This window comes from Orycteropus afer, unplaced genomic scaffold (genome assembly GCF_000298275.1).
Source record: "Orycteropus afer afer isolate SDZICR_OR568_19922 unplaced genomic scaffold, OryAfe1.0 scaffold00085, whole genome shotgun sequence".
Classification (NCBI taxonomy): Eukaryota; Metazoa; Chordata; class Mammalia; order Tubulidentata; family Orycteropodidae; genus Orycteropus; species Orycteropus afer.
The window spans coordinates 6,622,951-6,641,529 of NW_006921672.1; the positions used below are offsets into that span (position 1 = coordinate 6,622,951).

At 55.4% G+C, this 18,579-nt stretch overlaps 1 protein-coding gene across 1 annotated transcript; it reads right to left on the reverse strand.

Annotated features, from left to right (window-relative positions):
* Positions 1–1,366: 1,366 nt before the first annotated feature.
* On the reverse strand, positions 1,367–16,641 carry TBKBP1 (TBK1 binding protein 1). Its single transcript, XM_007941995.2, has 9 exons — positions 16,417–16,641; positions 15,903–16,025; positions 15,547–15,651; positions 13,798–13,981; positions 13,036–13,211; positions 12,766–12,827; positions 3,479–3,597; positions 2,533–3,251; positions 1,367–1,495 (listed from the first exon to the last, which is right to left on the reverse strand). Exons 1-9 carry the CDS (start codon positions 16,639–16,641, stop codon positions 1,367–1,369), a joined length of 1,842 nt encoding a protein of 613 aa, XP_007940186.1.
* Between the last annotated feature and the right edge of the window lie 1,938 nt (positions 16,642–18,579).

Consider the following 18,579-nt stretch of genomic DNA (forward strand, 5'->3'; position numbering starts at 1 on the left):
CACAGGGGCCCACGCCTCCCCTCTCTAGTCCCCCTCTCTACTTCCCCTCCCTGGGGGGAGCACTCAGGATACAATGACATGTTGTCTCTGGAGTCCTTGGCCCCCTCCCCCACTCGACACATCCCTTCCCTCCCCTGCACTGAGGTGGGGAGGGAGGTGAGGAGTGGGGCAGGGGCTGGAAGAGTTGGATCAGAACGGTACATGCACTGACACTAGCGTCCACTGCCACCCACCCGGGGCTGAGACCTGGGAGGGCTGGCAGTGGAGGGGGTTGGATTCTTCGTGGGGCAGCAGGCTCTTGCTGGAGGAAGCTCCCCACCACAGCCCTGGGGACCTCCTGGCCTCCTGCTTACCCGTCCTTCTGAGGGTATGACTCTGAGGTAGATTTCACAGAGGGAATGTGGGTCGGTGGGGTGTGGAAGGGGGAGGTTAGCTCTTTAGAAGTTGATCTCCACAGCACCCTGGGCCCATTCTCAGGTTTGGTGCCCACTCAGCTAATAGAGGCTGAGTCACACCTGGGCTCCAGAGCACCTGTGGTGTCAGGGGCTCCAGTAAGGATGGAAGGGAGCATCTGCCTTGCCAATCTGTGCCTCAGTGCCAGGCGCTCCAGGAGGAGGGCATGGGCCTGGGCAGGTGGCACAGACAGTCCCCTGGCCTGACGGTCATGGTACAGGGACTCCCTGACACCCAGGGCAGCCTCTTTAGGCTGGATCTTCTCTGTCCTCCAGGGTCCTCCTCTCCCCCTACCCTCCTATTCCCCAGGGTGGGGAGAGGGGGAGAACGGGGTTGCCTGCAGGGAATGGCAAAAATCAATATGCCCCTTCCCGGCCAGGGGCCCGTGCCACGACCCCATGCTGACCATGGGAAGGAGGGACTGGTATCAGTGTGCAGGGCAGGCTTTGGGACCTCCACAGGTGGTGCTCCCAGGACAGAGCCCAGCCTAAAAAAGATGGGCATCTGGGGAAGGGGCTGAGGAGCTCCTTGTGGGACCTCTGGCACCCTCCCCCTCCCTTAGCCCCAAACACTAGACACTTTCTTGGATCCAACCTTGTTTGAGAACAGAAAGGCAAAGGAAGGGGCCCGGAAGCGGTACATCCCTCCCAGTCCCAGCCCGGATCCCTATCTCCCCAGCAGAAGCCAGGGAACTGGGGGGAGCCTCTGCTGACCTCCTGGGAAGAGTCAGAGCTGAGTGGTGCCTGGGCCAGGGAAGACGGCACACACATTGACTCAGTAGCTAGTGGAGGTATCTGGGGGTCACAAGGGGCAGCCCCCCCACCCCACGAGATTCATGCAGCATTCAAAGTGAGTGAGTGTTTGGGAGTGACTGGAGAGGATGGAGGAACAGCCAGTCGGTGGGGGAGGCGCCCTAGATCTTGCTGTTCTCCAGGTGGGAGTCAATGTGTTTGATGAGGGCATCATCTGGGTACCCAACAGGAAAGCCCAGCTGGCAGAGGGGACAGCTGCGGATGTCAGAGCCTACCGTCTCCATCAGCAGCTGTGGGGAGAGAGGGGAGTCATTTATGGTCCCCAGTCCCCACCCACAGTTCCCACATCCCAGACTCCTTTTCTAGAGCCCCTGGGCAGAGAGGACTGCTACATGCAGAAAGGGTCTAGGTACCCTTTCTCAGCAAGCATTGGGAGCCAAGAACCCTGATGGGACCATAGGACCTTGCAAGGCGTCCGTGAGAGCACTGCTGCTGAACACTCCAGGGCATCTGTGGTAATGAGCAAAGCTAGGCCCTACCCACACCCCCAGGAGTGACTAACACACAGCTCCCAGATAACTCAAGGCCATAGATAATCCCAAACAAAGCCCAACCCACAAATAACTTTCTGTCTGGCTTTGGAATATATTTTGGTCCTTCCAGGTAGTAAGAGGTGGCTCTGACATTCAGGAAATTCATTATTTCAGTGAAATGATGCAGCCCTGTCTTCTAGGACAAACCAAAAACAGCAGATACTCTAGGCCTGATGGAGGACACTAGAGGGACAGGCCTGTGTCAGCCCAAGAGTCCTGGTGGTCATTATTACCACCATCAACATAACAGCCACCACGTACTGTGAGTCAGGCACTGTGCAGAGAGCTTTTGACTCACTGCCTCCCTCTTAAGAATTCGCTAATGTAATTAGGTAACATAATTAAATAATATAATTGTTGTCCTCATTTTGCAGATAAGAAAACTGAGGATCAGAGAAGATAAGAAAGATGGTCAAGGTCCCCACAGCTAGTAAGTGGTGGAATTTGACATCAAAGCCATTGTCACTCTGAAGCCCCTTCCCTTAACTGTGACACTGAACAAAACTCTTAAAGGTGCAGGCCCCAATTCAAGCCAATATGAGGTCAAAAGAAGAGAGGTGAAAAAGCCTCTGCTTTGACCCCACAAAAAGAGAGGAAGGCATGTGGAAGGAGAGGTAGCCCTAGCCCTCAGGTCTGAGTGGTGTTGACAACCAAGAGCGGCTCCGAGGGCAAGGCTCCCTGGTTTCTACCTCAAGGTGCTGGGGCCCAGAGGAAGGCGTGGGCACCCCACTCACGTTGATGGACGGCCAGGACTGCGCGTGCTCGGCGTGGGCATAGGCGGTGGCAGCCGGCGACTCGGGGATGGGGAAGCCCGCGCAGAACGAGGCGCAGCGGATGGTGCCTGCCTCGGGACTGGGTGGGCTGGCGGGCACGGCCCACTCCTCCTCCTCCGACGGCTGCTTCTCGAAGCGCAGCCGGATGCCCTCGAAGGCGCGTCGCGGGCTCAGGGGCCGCCCGGGGCCGTAGAGGTCGCCGCCGTAGGCCCGGGGCTTGGGCAGCGTGGCCGCCTCTGCCTGCAGCCAGGGCGCGGAGGCGCCTACGTAGCTCGCGCCCTCCGCCATCTCCGAGTAGCTGCGCCGGCCCTGGAAGCCCGCCTTCACGTGGTGACTGGGCGGCTTGGCGTAGGCCCTTTCGGCCAGCGTCCTCTCCCCGGGCACCGGAGGCGGCGGGGGCCGCGGCTGCGGGGCCGGACAGGCGGGAGGTACCGGCGAGCGGCGCTGCGGGCTGGGGGACTGGCACGGCGGCGGTACCGGGGAGCGGCGCTGAGGGACGGGCGACGGACAGGAGGGCGAGGCTGGCGACCGGCGCTGCTGGGGCGAGGGGCACGGGGGTACCGGGGAGCGCCGCTGGGGGGCCGGGGACTGGCACGGGGGCGCTGCTCGGGATGGCGGGGAGGGGGAGGGACACTGGGGGGCTGGGGAGTGGCGCTGGGACAGCGGCGAGTGCCTATGGCCTGGAAGAGAAAACAGGATTGGGGCAAAGGCGCCAAGAGGCATCAGAGCCTGGGAAGCCAGGGGCTGGCCCACCCACTCCCCTCCCAACGCCAGTGAAAAAGTACCAGTACCGGGCAGTGGGAAAGGAAGGCAGGGTGGCGCCCAGGACGCGGAAGGGTTGCCATAGCTACCCCCTTCCCTCCTCTGGTGCAACTCTGGGTCTTTCCCTGCCCTGTCCCCAGCTCACCGCCACTCCTGGCCTGCTCCTGCAACAGCGTCCTCAAGATCCTCCCCTGAAGGGAACTCAACTCCCGAAGCCGGCCCAGCTCCTCTGTCAACTCCGTGTAGGCCAGCGCCAAGTTCACCCTGAGAGACATCCCAGTGGCTTACCGTCAGGGCTCGGCCCTAGCCTGCCTGACCCTGAGGTCAGAAAGTGGGGAAGTGAGCTCTGTCCCTTCAACTGGCACATCCCATCCCTCCTGGGCAGAAATCCTCTTAGCCTTTAAAGTCCACCTCAAATGCTGCCTCTTCCAAGAAGCCTCCCTCTCCTCCAGAGACCCTTCCAGGGGGTTAGGGCAGGGCGGCCGTTCCCAGCCTATAGGCCAGGGATGAGTTGCACAGTGATTCCAAGGGGTTCCTGAACCCATGTGTTCACCAAACGCTGTGGGTGGAGTGAACACATCTCAGTACACATGTTTGTAAATGGTTTTTTAATCTGTGGAGAAGCTGTGGTGATAAATAAAACACAGGGTCATTAGAAAGCTTTACTGAATTTATAGTAGCTTTTGTCTCCATGAATTTTCTCAACAGCACCTACTGAAAGTATGGGCACCATCAGTGCAGTGGGAGGGGAGCCATAAAGACAGTCCTCACCTTTGAAGAGGTTGGGAGCCACTGTTGTACAGCCTATAAGGTGCTTCATTGCACAAAGGAAAACATGACTTCCTGGATGGGCAAAAGCACCAGCAGATAAACTGGGATGGTAGGGAGGGGGATGGGCACTGGGGGTCGCCATCTCCGAGTAGCTGTGCCGGCTCTGACTACAGGTCCACAGATCTACCTCAAAGCTACTTCTGAGCTCTCCTCAGCCTTGTGTCTCCCAGAATCTCCTTGCTGTGTAACTCCAGGGATCTCTGTCAAGAGCTGCTGTACCCATTGGGCACGTTCAGGGGACGCCACTCAGCTTGTTCAGGAACTTTACTAAGAACTCCCTGCTGGTTGGGATCATACCACTGTATTTGTATTTGCGGCACTCATTGTTCAGGGCCTGATGTCCAGTTCAATAAGCAGATAATGAATTGAGCCTTTCCATCTATTTTTCTTTCTTCTTCCCTTTCTTCCTCCCCAGGTCTGCTGGACACCCATCCTCACAGAGCCAGAACAGACTCTGAGTTTAGCAAGGGACCTTCCTGAGTACTTCCTTTTCTCTTCCTTTCTCCCTGGGTCACTCTGAACCACTAATGGTTGTTACTCTCAGCCCTGCCCTTCCCCTTCTTCTCACGCTGGCCTGCACTCCCCCAAGGAGCTCTTCCCTACCTCACAAGAGGCTCTTCTCTGGCCTGGGGTTCAACAGCACCTGGTCCCTGAAGGAGGGGATTTTGGTTTCCTTGTCTCTCCCCACCTCACCAAATTCAGAAGGGACTTCAGAACTCTGTGGGAGGTGGGTTGGAAGGAAGTGGCAGGCAGAGGTTCAGTCACCCCAGACAGGTCTCCTCACAAGGCAAACTTTCTAGTCTGGGAGCTGTAGGGCCCTGAGCAGGACAGAGAGGCCAGGGAGGAGGGCTGGCGTTCTCTAGACCCTGAAGGTCCTTCCCCATTCCCATCTAACGGTCATGTAAGAGAGGATGTATGTGGATAGAAGGATGGAAAGGGAAGGGTTGGAGGCCAGTATGAGTATGACAAAAAATGAGAGGGTGGGGGAGAGAGAGAGAGAGAATGTGTGTGTGTGTGTGTCTGACTGTCTGACCCCAGAAGGGAGGAGGGGAAGTCGTGAGGTTAGGGCTTCAGAGCGCAGGAAAAAGATGAGGTGGAGCAGGCAGACCATGACTGAGTGCCCTGCTCTCTGCTCCCTGGCCGGCTCTCCCTCACTAACCCTGGAGCAGAGCTGGGGGTGGGGAGAGACAATTACCCCTCAAAGAAAAAGATTATTTTTAAGCCATTTGGACCAAAGGAAAAATTACTGCAAATATACCCAGACTCTGAGGGATAAACCCACTTCCTAGAGAGGGAGTCCTCACTAACCATCTGATGGTTGACAGGGATGGACAGGAACAGAGAGGAAAGATCCTTCTAGGAATCCTTGCCCAGGTCCTGTGGCCTTCAGTGTCACCACTTCTCAGCCCTTGAGTTTGTTAAATGTGTCCTATGTCCCCACATTTATCTCATGGGTCCCTGGGAAGAAATACCATCTCCCCCCACACACACACTGGAAGGTGTGTCCCACGTCTCACTGGAGACTCACCACCAGAATGCTTCTGCTTCCCTCTTCAGGTTAAGGGCAACCTGTGGGCAAGAACTAGGGGGCTGTCCCCTAAGGGTCGGGGATAGGAAGGGACTCTGGGCAGGGCACTAAAAGAGTCCTCCTGTGACCAGGCAGCCACAGTCTCTCTCCCTATCCACCGTCACTGCTGTATCTCAGGTGACAGATACAGGTCGTCGCCTTCACACACACCCCCCACCTCAGAGATGGAGATCTCACCTGCCACACTCAGTTCTCAGGCCCCTCTCTCTCCCCTGCTTGCCTTTCTCCTTGTCAGGAGCTACCCCAGTTTCCGCCGCCTGGCTCCCAGCACCTTCCTCAAAGTAAAACAGACATGGCAGCAGGAAATGGGAGGAAGAAGCCCCTATTCCCAAATGCCCAGCCCCCTCTCCTGACTCTGACTTGGGTGCTTGTGGTGGTACTGTCCCCCCAGAGTGCCAAGCAACCCTTACAAAGACCACTGAGAACCTGACCTCCTCCTGACGCTGCTGGCCCTTTGGGACCTCCCCTTCATCAGGCCACTGTCCTCACCTCAAGGTACACTAGCCTGGGCTGTGGATTATGCTAACAAGCTAAATGACTCACATTAAAAAACATTGCCAATTCAGTGGAAAAAAAATCTCAACTTCACAACACAACCAAGAATCGCACACGTGCACCTAAATACACACCCCATTTCCTGGCTTCCTGGCCCACACCTGAGTGCTATTTTCCACCATCATGACTGGGAAGGACGGGCCAGGTGAATGGCAGACAGCTGCCCTGGGGTGCTTCTTTATTGCTCAAATTATGAGAAAAGTTCGGAGTCTTTCAGAACCTGAGAGGGACCCAAGAAGAAAAGACTCATAGCTAATGTCACTGTATGAGTGCTTGCCACAGGCCAGGCTGCACTAAGAGCTTTACTTAATCTTCACAACAACCATCCAACGTTGACACTATTATTCTATTTCACAGATGAGAAAGTTGAGGCTTACAGAGGTTAACTAACTTGACCAAAGTCATAAAGCCTAGTGCTCATGGAGTTCCTAGAAGAGGAGCTTTGGCTTCCCAGCCTCCAAAGTCCAGGCTACCAGCCACTACACACGCTGCCTCCCAAAAGAATCTGGAGGGTGGGGTGGGGAACAGGTGGGAAGGCAGCACAAGAGAAATATGGTAAGGAGGAAGAGACTGGGGACCTCAGAAGTGGCCTGGGAGCCCTAAGAATCACCACCCTGCCCTGGGAGGGGAGAGGAAGGTGCTAGACGTACATGGAAGTGGGAGATCAGAGATATTAAGAGGCTGGCTCAAGATCATAGGGTGAGGGTGGCAACAGATCAGGATTCAAACACATGTTCTTGGCATCTCAGCTTGCTGAGCTGGCACCTTCATAGGAGCCAGAGTGCAAATGGCAGAGCTGGCAGGAAGGAGGGCACCCTCGGCTGCAGATCTTGTCACCCTTCAATGACTTAGCCATTCATTCACTCTTTCCACGAATAATTCAGGGATCTCAAAAATTCATCTGACACCTGTTCTGAAGCAAAGACACAAGGATCGTCCCTGTTATTGACAAAGCAATGGAGATCAGAAAGGTTAGAGGCCTAAGTGCTCTCCTCTGTAGAAGGCCTCTTTCTGCCCCAAACCCAGCTAACACGTCGGCTTCTGTGTGCCGTGTCTTCCCCTGGGAGGCTCACTGGGTGCCCTCTTGCTACACTAGGGCTTCATGAGGATACAGTGGGGTTGGGAGTCAGACTGGCATTGGATCATGATCAAAACTGAGGATGGGTTTGAGGTCAGGATTGAAGCTGGGGTCGGAACAGGGCTGGAATCAATGGCTTATTTGCAGTCAGGACTGTGGACAGAGCTGGGGTCAGGCTTAGGGATAAGGTTAAGATCCTGGATGGGATCAGTATTTGGGTTAAGATGGGAATCAGGGTTAGAGCTGGTCATACGGTCAGAACTGCAGTCTGATTCAGACAGATCCAGCATTCCCAGCCTTCTCATCCCTGCCCATAGGTGCTCGCAGCTGCCCTCAGCCACCTCACCCCTTTCACGGAATCCAGGGACCAAACTTTCCACCACCCACAGACACACCCACTATCAGCCTTCCCACCCGACCCTCAGGGAGGGGACCACAGGCACCAGGCCGTGGAGCGGACTTGAGGTTGCGGGCCAGGGGGAGGAGGAAGTCGCATTGTAGCAACCCAGCGCTCCACCACTTCCTTTCAGGCACCTTGAGCCCCTTCACCCGCCTAGACCAACTATGACTTGTGGTCCCCAGAGCCCGGCTCTTCGTGGCACCCCCATCATGCTCCCAGCACAGCCAGATGTTCACTGCCTGCAGAAAATCTGCCCAGCTGCAGCTGAACACAGGCTGGAAACCAAAGTCTCCATTCAGGAGTGTGATCATCCTTCCAATGTGCCCCACACTGTCCCTCTTCACACTAGCTACCCTAGCTAATTATTAATAATGGTGCTTTCACTTTCAAAAGTGTCCTGGTTTGGCCAGCACATCATATGGCTGCCCCTGTATGGAGTCTCCTACCTGGAGGGGGACCTGAACCAGAAAAATGCCAGAGAGGTACCCGAAAGTTTGGCAGATCGAGCCCATCCAGAAGTGCCTTGAAAGGAAGTCCTGACCATCTGATTCCAAAAGGTCACAGCCTTGACAACCCTGTGGGGGACACTTCTACTGTGCAACACATGGGGTCATCAACGAGTCTAAAGCAACTTAATAATAACTGGTTTGGTTTTGGTTTTACCCGGATGAGAACCTGAACCAGAAGATGCCACAGAGGTACCATGGAGGTATCGCCACTCCAGTTGCTCAGGACTTGCTTGTTATTTGCACATAAACAAATGACTTAACTTCCCTATACTTCATCAGTGAAATGGGGGCAATACCTACAGCACTTTTTTGTGTGTGAGAATCTCATGAGATTTTGTACGGGAATTGCTTCGCATAGTGTCTGGCACGGACAAAGAACCAGGGCAGTGTCTAGGAGACAGGTGGAGCAAGGGGGAACCAGTTTCCAGACTTTTTCTTTGGCCCCAGGAGCTCAATGACTTTGGTTTAAGAATGAAGGGAGGATGTGCAATTTCCCATTGAGGGAAAGAATGTGGGTAGGAGCCTGGCAGGGAAGGGTCAAAAGCTGGGGTTCAAGGACATACCAAACCCTCAGACCAAAATTAGTGAGAGCGAGTGGGCTGCCAGCTTCAGAACCCCTCCCTGCCTCCTGGGAGCCCCCTCAAGGCTGCAAGTGCTCAGGGGTTAACTCCTGTGAGCACAGGATGCCCTGGCGGAAGGTTTGAAATAAAGGAAGTAGGGAGGGTGAGAAGCGTGAAGGGGGAGGCCCTGGGCCCGCTGGTTCTGGGGCATGAGGCTAAGTTCAGGGCACACGGGGGTCTCCGACTTCCGTCCTGACCCACCCCACACTGCCCTTGACCTCCGTGCAGAGTTTCCATCCTCTCTCTCCGAGTTCACACTTCTCCCCCACCACTAACCGCAACCCACGCAGAGGCTTGTGGGCGGAGAGAGGGGTGTGGGGAGTGGGCGGAAAAGGGCCCAGGCTGTAACACTGAACCCCCCCATGTTGGGAAAAAAGAAAGGCCTAGAGTTTTCCCCTCGTCATGTGGACTGAGCCCCCATGGTCTCACCAGGCTCCCTCACTGGTGAGCCCCTTCCCCCTCTGAGCCTTCATTCCCCTCATAAGTCCCCTACCTCAGAGCCCTCACTCACCTCAAGGAGCCCCCTCTCAATGATGTGCCTTCCACCCTCAGCACTGGCCACACCCTCAGAAAGGCACCCCCCCCCCCATGCTCAGGACCTCTGTGCCTTTGAGCTGGGCTCAGAGTATCTCCCACCCCAGCCGGCCAGGATCTTCCTGCCACTGCCTTCCTTCGCTGTTCATCCCCACTCCTGGCCGCCTCCCTATCACTGCCTTGGCCTCCTGAGTAACCCAGCGACTTTTCCTCAGGGACAATTTGACCCCTGGGCACTGGCCACCAAATGCTGGTAAATCTTACCCTGAGGTCAGAACTGGCACCATTTTCAAAAGAACGTGGATGACCAGTGCTTGTGTCCAAGGGCTGGGATGGGAGGGACTGGGAAACCCTGGGGCTGGGTCTGCCTTCCAGGCCTGCCCCTTGGGTCCGGGACAGGACCCATAGAGGAGAATTAATAGAGGCCCGATCCAAATCTGTAGAAAGGAGGGTTGTGTACCAAGCAGAACTCATACAACAAAACTGGCTACCCGGGAGGGGTAGTGAGCTCCCCACCCCTGGAGGTATCCAAACTGAGCCTGGCTGAGTGCCCTTCCAAATGCAGAAGACTCCTTCCTACACAGGAGTAGGCTGGACACAGAAATTTCTGGGTCCCCCACTTCAGCCTTCATATCCCCTGTGTCTTTTTCATCCTGATTAATATCATCACCACCACCACCACCCTCCCGCCCTGGATAACCTAGCCCAGACATCACCTCCTAGAAAACCCACGTGTAAAATACCTGCTAGCACACAGTGAAAATAAAGCCCGAGGAAAGGATGGTTTCCTGCATGGTCATGAGTGGGAAGCTACTGAGCGGCAACAAACATCACCACCTTGTGCCAGTAGTGCTCAAGAGACTATACATCATCATCCAAAACAACTCTAGACAAACAATGACAGTGAGGAGCTTGGGTCTACATGTGTGAATACACACATGGAAGGGCCTTTGAAAAGGAAACTACGAAACTGTTCACAGAAACACGTAAAGCCCACGTGGATTATGGAAGTGGGCTGCCTGATTTGAATGCCAGCTTTAATGTGAACTAGCTGTCTGACCTTAGGCAAGTTACTCAACCACTCTGTGCTTCACTTTCTTCCATGAACCAAACCAATAGGGACAATAACAGCATCTACCTCACAGGTTCCTAAGATGAGTATTTGGAAAGGTCTTAACACAGTGCCTGGTACACACTTTCTGATAAATTAAAAATTCCCTGATTTTTCAAAGGCAAAATAAAACATCCACTAGCCTGGAGGGTCAGGCTGAAGTCAGAGGAGGAAGAGGGACTGGTGGGGGAAGGAGCTGAGAAGGCGACGGAGGCCTTCTCAGGTGGGAGGACCAGGGAGGGAGCACTCCTCGGGATACAGCCTATTACCAAAAGGAGCTGAGTTTCTAAGAAAATAAAACTACCGGGGGAGTGAGGACTTCCTCTGCATATTGACTTGTGCCAAGCTGGGGCTGTCCAGAGATGCTCAGCTGCAAGGAAAGTATGAGGCTGGGCAGGCAGGACCCGGGTGACTCTACGTACAGAGATTCCAGGGGCCCTGAGACAGAGTCTGAACCACCAGGAAGGAGGGGAGGAGCTGGGAGGTCACCTCAGGTAAGACTGTCCTCAAGCAGAGCCTGGTTCCCTCTGACCAAAGGGACAGGTGCCTTGGGGTGGGCAGGGAAAGGGCTGCTCTGGCTGAACTCAGCAGCGTGGATGACACAACCTCTAAAAGCATTCCATGGGTCAGGTTCTTTCACCCACTCATACACGGCCTTGGCCCCTTGGGACCGGCCACCTCCCCTTTGACTTCAATCCCTATCATCTTCCTCTCCCACCTCTCAGCAACAACTGAGCCCATAAGGTAAACCTGGGGTCTAGAAAGGTGAGGTCCCACTCAGTAAAGCCATTCTGCATGCCAGGGATTTGAAGCCTGGGTGTTTGGATTCCAGCCTTGCCCAAAGGGTCCTCCTTGGCTGTATACCGAGTGCTCCCTCCCTAGTCCTCCCACCTAAGGAGGCCTCGGGTCAGCTTCTCAGCTCCTTCCCCCCACCCGCCCCTCCCCCTCCTTCAACTTTAGCCTGACCCTCTAGGCTAGGGGCCAGCCAACTGGGGGAGCCTTTGCTGTTGGTCTTATAAAGGGGCTTGGTTGGACTCAGTGACCCACAAAGAGTTTTACAACGTGACTGGTGGGATTCTACAGTGTGTGTGTGTGTGTGTGTGTGTGCGTGTGTGTGTGTGTGTTCTAGGTCTGGGCATGCAGGCTAGCATGGGCTCAGAGCCCCAGCTACAAGCTAGGGTGGACTCTTTCGATAGAGTCCCCCACACACATGCCAGCAGACTAGTTGAGGGGTCCCACCCACCAGTCCTACACAGTTCTCACCCCCTAGCTATCACAGCCCCACCCAGGACCTCACCCCAGAGTGGGGAGGGGGGCAAGGGGTCTCCCCAGTTGTCCAGAAGCTGGAAGGAAGATGAGGAAGAGGCAGGACCCCTGTTAGTTCCTGTTCCTCTCTGGGCCTCAGTCTCCCCCTCCAATGAAAGTAGGGAGTCTATGCCACATGTCTCATCTTGGGGGTGAGGACTTAGGCGGAAGGAGGTTTGAGCTCTATTTCTCAGAAAGTGGGAGAGGATGAGTTTAGGCACGGATGTGACAGGCATGAGGCTGTCACTCACCCCTCCCTTGTTGCCCAACCCTCCCCCAGAGGCCCCCAGCGTAAGACTCCCCACCAATACAGCTCCTTTCCTACTTCCTGCTGCCCCTTTTCCTGGTGGGATTCCAAGGGGACACTCTGGCAGAGTAAGTTCTAATTCCTCACCCCACTGCTGTGTAAGCCCATAGAAGCCTCTCCCTTCTCTGAGTCTCGTTCCTTTCTCTCCAGAGATAAGGAGGCAGAGAGGTTCCTGAAAGAGACCATCTCCTTCATCCTCACCAGGGAGGGGAGAATCTACCCAACTGGCTGGGCCTGGTTCCTGATACAGAAAATGGGGCCCCAGAGAGGCCCCCAAACTCACCAGGGAACACAGAACATAGCAGCAAGGCAGCTGAGTAAATCTCTCTCAACCCCTAGCACCTCTAGAAGAATTGGGCTTGGGTCCCAGAGGACCGCAAAGGGAACCTCCCAGAACCTGTCACTCCTGGAACCTCACCTCCTTCCCACGGAGGGGACAGAGCCACAGAAACAACCCGTACACCACACCCCGAGGGCTGGGAAAAGAGGCCACCCCAACAACACGGAGGGAGGAAAGCATGCCAACAGAGGCCTGGGATGTGCCACCCCCCAGACGTGTAGAAGTTAAGAGGGAGAGGGGTTAGAAACACTTACTGGTCATCCCCAACTCTTTTTACCCACGCCATGTCCCGCTCTGACTGGTTAGAGGCCAAATCCTGAGGGGGAAAGATTAAGAAGTCAGATTCCAATCTCACCCTGGCCTGGACACCCCCTCTCTGCCAAGCACAGAGCCAGTGAGTATTCAGGAAGAAAGGCGCAGTACTGCACAGAGGCAGGCGGTTGGACCAGATGACCTCTGAAGGTGGTTTCCAGCACCCCCCAGCGCTCTGGGAGTGCCAGAGCAGAGTCTTGGGGTGCAGTTACCTGGGCCCGGGTCTCCTGCAACTGCTTCAGCTCTCCCTGGAGCCGCTCGCACTCCGCCTGGAGCTGTTCCTCTCGGAGCTGAGCCCCTCGAGCCTCTCCCTGGGCTGCCTCCAGAGCCTCCTCCAGCCGCCGCCGCTCCAGCTCACTCACACTCAGCGAGGGGCCCGGCCAGCCCGCTGCCAGGGAAAGGGACAATATCAGGCTGGGTTTAGCTGTCCAGCTGCGGGCACTCCCTACTGACTCCCAGTAAAATGAATGAGGATTGCAGCTTGAGGGATCCAAGGGAAATGGCTAGTGAAATAAACACCAGAGAAGAGACACTTCTACAGAGGGCAGTGAGGAAGGATGGGTAGAGCTGCTTTTTCTAATATTCCAGATAAAAAAGATAAGACAGCCTTTCAAAGGTTTCCCCTGGCCAGACTCAAGTCTACAGCATCTCAAGGGCCTCGCTAAATCTCAGGCAGGGGTCTGGGTGCGAGCGCTCTCTGCTGGTGAGCATAGGAATCGCACTGGGGTAGCTAGAGATTGATCACAAAGGCGGGGATTAGCAGGGGGGTGTCAGGGGGAGAAATTGGGTTAAGAGTGAATAAGGTGAGGAAACAGTTGATAAGTGGGGAGTACAGTGATTATGGAAGAAACTGAAAATATTAGAGTGGGGTGTGGCATATCAATAACAGAAGCTGAAGGTGCTGAATGGTGTTGAAATGGGGGTTAGGATTGGAGACGTAGGGATAGGGAAGTCAAGGGTCTTCGAGGTCTCACCGTGACTCAGGCCAGGTCCCCCTCTCAGTGCCAGGTAGTGCAGGTCCAGGTCAGCACAGGACAGAACTGGGGCCTGTGGAGGAGGGCTCAGGCTGGGGAAGGCTGTGTCCCGGAGGCCTTGTTGTTGCCGCAGCTGCTGCTCCAAACCACAGATCTGCCGCAGGTGGGTCTCTACCAGGGCCCGCTGGAGGAGACAAAGGAGTGAGCATCTGCATAGGGGCAGGGTGCCCCTCTGGGCCCCCTAAACCGAGGACTTCCTCATGTCTGGACAGTCATCACCCCCAAGACTGGAGCAGAGACCTGCAGGTCACACACTCCAACCTCATTCTCCAAGAAGTCATGAGTCTCTCTTCCCAGCAACTGCAACGCAGATGTTTCTGGCCATTTCAGGGTCAGGGGTACTGCCTCTTCCTTGTCATTAACACATAGGGACACTTACAGGAACACTTAGACTCTGTCCAGACACTGCTACCCCTTCAAAATAACAAGTCAGAAGCATAATAACGTTGTGTATTGTGATTTAACCACTCTGGGCTTCACCTACCTCACCTATGAAATGGGAACTACAATATCACCACACTTACCTCTTAGGGTTGTTAGGGGATTAAAATGAGTTAATATATATAAAGACATAAGAATGATATGTGGAAAAAAAAAAAAAGAATGATATGTGGCATATAAGTACCATATAACTGTTAACTATATTAAGTCCATATAAGTATCATATAAGTGTTAATTATATTAAGTTTCTGTTGTTGTTGTTGTTATGTGCTGTCGAGTCGGCCCCGACTCATAGCGACCCCTCCTTGGGTTTCCGAGGCAGTATCACTACAGAAGTAGGATTGCCCAACCTTCCTTCCGAGGAGTGGCTGGTGGGTTTGAACCGCCAGCCTTCTGGTTAGCAGGTAAGTGTCTTAGCCACTATGCTACCAGAGCTCCTTATTAAGTCTCTGGGTGGTACAAATGGTTAACGTGTTTGGCTGCTAACCAAAAGGTTGGAGGTTCAAGTTCAACCAGAAGTGCCTCAGAAGAAAGGCCTGGTGATCTACTTCTGAAAAATCAGCCCTTGGAAACCCTGTGGAGCTCAGGCTCTGATGCCCATGGGGCTGCCACAGTCAGAGTCAACTCGACAGCAACTAGTTATTATTATTAAGGCAAAGCATTTTCACACGAATGCCCTATCTGCTCACAACAGCTCAGCAAGGTTGTTATCTCCACTCAACTCTTCAGAGGCAGGAATGTAGGCTAAGTGATTTGACTAAGTCTCAGCTAGGAGTCAGCAGGGATCATAACTCCTGATTCTAGCCCCTACCTGCTCACATACCTGGCCACACCTCAACTCAGAATCACACACATGCCAAGACCCAGTCAGTCACAGACAATCTGGTCATCTTTGCCCTCATTCATAGCCTCACAGGCACAATCCTATAGGCACAAAGGGGACCCAGGGTGAGACCCAAACACACACACAAAGACATAGTGTTTCACAAGGTCACTCACAAGGCCAGCATGCCACACACACATGATATCCTGTCATGGCACTGCAAAGATGTAGAGTCACTCTCAGCCCGGGTGACACACAGTCTTACTTACAAGGCCAAATGGGTTCTCACAGACACACATGAACAAAAAGCAGGGTGCATGCCACACACAGTTATCACAGAGTTGGGATGTCAACACACAAAACTACACACAAAGACACACACAGTCAGGTAAACACCTTCAAGACCCCAGCTCCCTGGGCCTCACCATCTCCCCCAGCTCCGTCTCCAGATCACTCTTCTCCACACAGAGTTTCTCGTAAGCCTGGATCATCTCCCCAAGCTGTTCTTCCTGCTCCTTATTCTTCTGCAACTGGATGGAGTCCAGAAAGGATGGGGTGCATGTCACAGAGTCAGGCTCATCCCTGACTTAGGGGCTGGGGGCTCCTCATGCTCCCCCACCCCCACTCCCAGCACCCCATGGAGGGCTGGCACAAGGAGCTACAGTTGGTTCTAGGAAGGACCATGGCCATCCAATCAAGGAGGCAGGAGGCCAGAGGCTGGGAGGATTATCAGAAACAGACTGGAGCAAGGAGCTCAGAGGATGGGGCTTGAAGGGCTCACCTCATGCTGGAACTGGTTGAGCCGTTGCTGCAGACTGACCTTCTCAACCTCTAGCAGGGAGCCATCCTTGATTTCATACAGAGAGAAGCCGTGCTCCTCTCCAAAGTCGTTGATCAGTGGGTACTGTGGGCAAGGCAGGGGCTTCAGGAAGTCTGGTAACCTGCCCCTGCCCAGGCCTCAGCCTCACCATGCCTCCACCCCACAACCTGCTTCTCCTTCCCCTCTCTGGTGAGATCCTGTACATTCCAACTCCCGTTAGCCTGTAGGGGTCTCCCACCAACCAGGACTTTTTCAGATCCAAGGTTCAGCCCTTCCAAAACAGATCCCTCCTGATGGACTTGGGGTTCTCCAGTTCCCACCCACAGCAGCCACAGCCTACATGGGAAACCCCCAAGATTAAAGGGTCTGTACCCTAACCCTTCTCTTGGATCCCTGGAATCTCTCCAGAGTCCCAGTTCCTGCCACCCCACCTTCCCCATACACAACTAGATCCCCTTTATCTCCAAGTTCTGACCTTGATCTCGTAGACTTTGAGGCGGCGGCGGAGGGTGGCATTCTCCCTCTCCAGGCCTCCTAGCCGTTCCTTGATGTCTCCATAAGCCGTTATGAGGGCAAAGTGGGAGGCAGAGCACATGTCTCCCCCCAGTGAGGGGTCTCCGGGGCCATCCAACCACACCTCACTGGGCCCTAAGGCCTCCTGGGTCAGGATGCTGATGTCATCCTCAAACATGGACTCCATGGTAAAGGCCTAGGCCACGGCCCACTCTGGGCCCCCTGGGAGAGCAGGAGTAACCGTGGAGAAGGGCCGCCCACGTCTTGCTCCTGATACCCATCATCCTGGTATAAAGAAGCCTGAAACCAGGTGAGATACAGCCTGGAAGTTCCCTGTTAGGAGCTCAGTGGGGGAACTCCCACAGCCTCTTCCTAGTCTACTAAGCCCCCATCTTCTCTGCTTCCTTTAGGGGAAAGAGCTGGGACCTCATGAAGACTTGGGGAGCAGGAGAGGATGTTGACAAATAAGGTCGAGTAAGCCAGGTCTGCAGCAGGGAAGGGCTCTGGAAGGAGCCTGTTGAGGGGACAGCGCCGGTTTTCCCAGCTTGGAGACCCAGACCTCAGCCTATCCTTTGCTCACTCCCTCCAACCCATTCTCTGCCCCAGGCCTCACTTCCCCAGTACCTCTCTGCCCAGCTCCTCATCCCAGGCCTCTGGCACCCCCAGCTCCTCCTCGAGTCAGGCCCAGTACTGCCGGAAGGGTTGGCCCCCCACAGTCAACACATCCTCCAGTGCAGCCCCCGCCCAATTCCCAGCTTCCTCCCATAGGATTCCAGAGTTCAGGAAAAGGAAGCACCTCCCCTACTTGCACTGGTCTATGGCAACTGTCCAGGCTCTCCAGTCCCTGACCTGGGACCTACAGGAAGCCCTTGGCTAAGTGTCAGAGGAAATAAATGGGGTAAAAGGGGTTTCTGGGAGGGGTGCTAGTGCAGAGCGAAGCTACTGAATTCCTTAGCCCATCCCTGGGTGCCGGCATGCAGGGAAATGGGGAAACTTGAGAGGGGGCAGGAATGACTCAGGGCTCCCGCCGAAGAGTAGGCGAAGGGGTGCGTGTGTGTGTACTTCTCCCGGCCTGTTTATGAATGTGTGTCTGTGGTTGGCATGTGTGGGGGGAGTGTGTGTCTGAATGAGTGTAGGTGTGTCACAGTCTCTGCCTCAATGAGTACGTTTGCAGGGCTGAGGGGGCGTCAGGGGACAGAGTTGAGGAAGTGGCCGCGAGGGTGGGTGTGTGTGTACGTGTGTATGTGTGTGTGTGTGTGCGCGCGCGCGTGTATGTGCACGCGTGCGTGAGCGTGTGTGAAGGGTGGGCACGTTCGGGCCGTGTGTCACGTGAGGCACTATGGGAATGTCCGAGGTGTGTGCGCGCGCGCGCGTGTGTGTGCGCGTAGGAGAGGGGGCTCAGAGGTGAGGTGTGAGTTGAGGCAGTGGGGTCTCTGACCTCCCAAAGCTGGGGTGCAGGAGCTCAGGGTGAAAAGGGTTCAAGCCAAGCCCCCAGCATCCTCTCCCACCACAGCTTCATCTAAGTGCCAGGGAAACGCGGGTGACCGGCCTGAGTAAGGAGTGTGTGTGCGCTTGTGTTTGTAGGGCTGGCCCCACCTTTAACCCTTCCCTTCCCACGCCCCTCCCCGCCCCTCCCCCCCAACTTCGCTGCCAGCACTTACCACACCCCCCACACCCCCGACCTCAGACCCACCACTTCAAGCCCAGCCCCACTTGCGCGGGCTTGGTCCCCTGGGCCGCCCCGACCAATGTTTCCCTTGCTCCGCATTCTTCCTCGGCCCAGTGACTCCGGGTGAGGATGATGAAAAGGCAGGTGGGGAAGGGGTGCCTCAGTCGACCCCGGGCCCCTCCTGCGGCCCCTTTAAGAGCCGCCCTTTAAACCCCTTCAGCTCGGCGGACAGAAATTGTCGTCCCTCCCCTCTCGGGGGCTGAGACCACGCAGCCCCCTCCCCCAGTGCTGGCCGAGCTCCGGCCCCAGTCCGCTGGCCCCAGGCCCCGGGGAAGGGGCTCCGTAGGCTGTGCGGCCCTGAGGAGCGGCCGCGGCGGCGGAGAGGGCGGAATGCGGCTGGCCGGCCGCCACTGGCCCCTTCCCCTCCCAGTCATCTTGGGCCAACTGCTTGCCAAC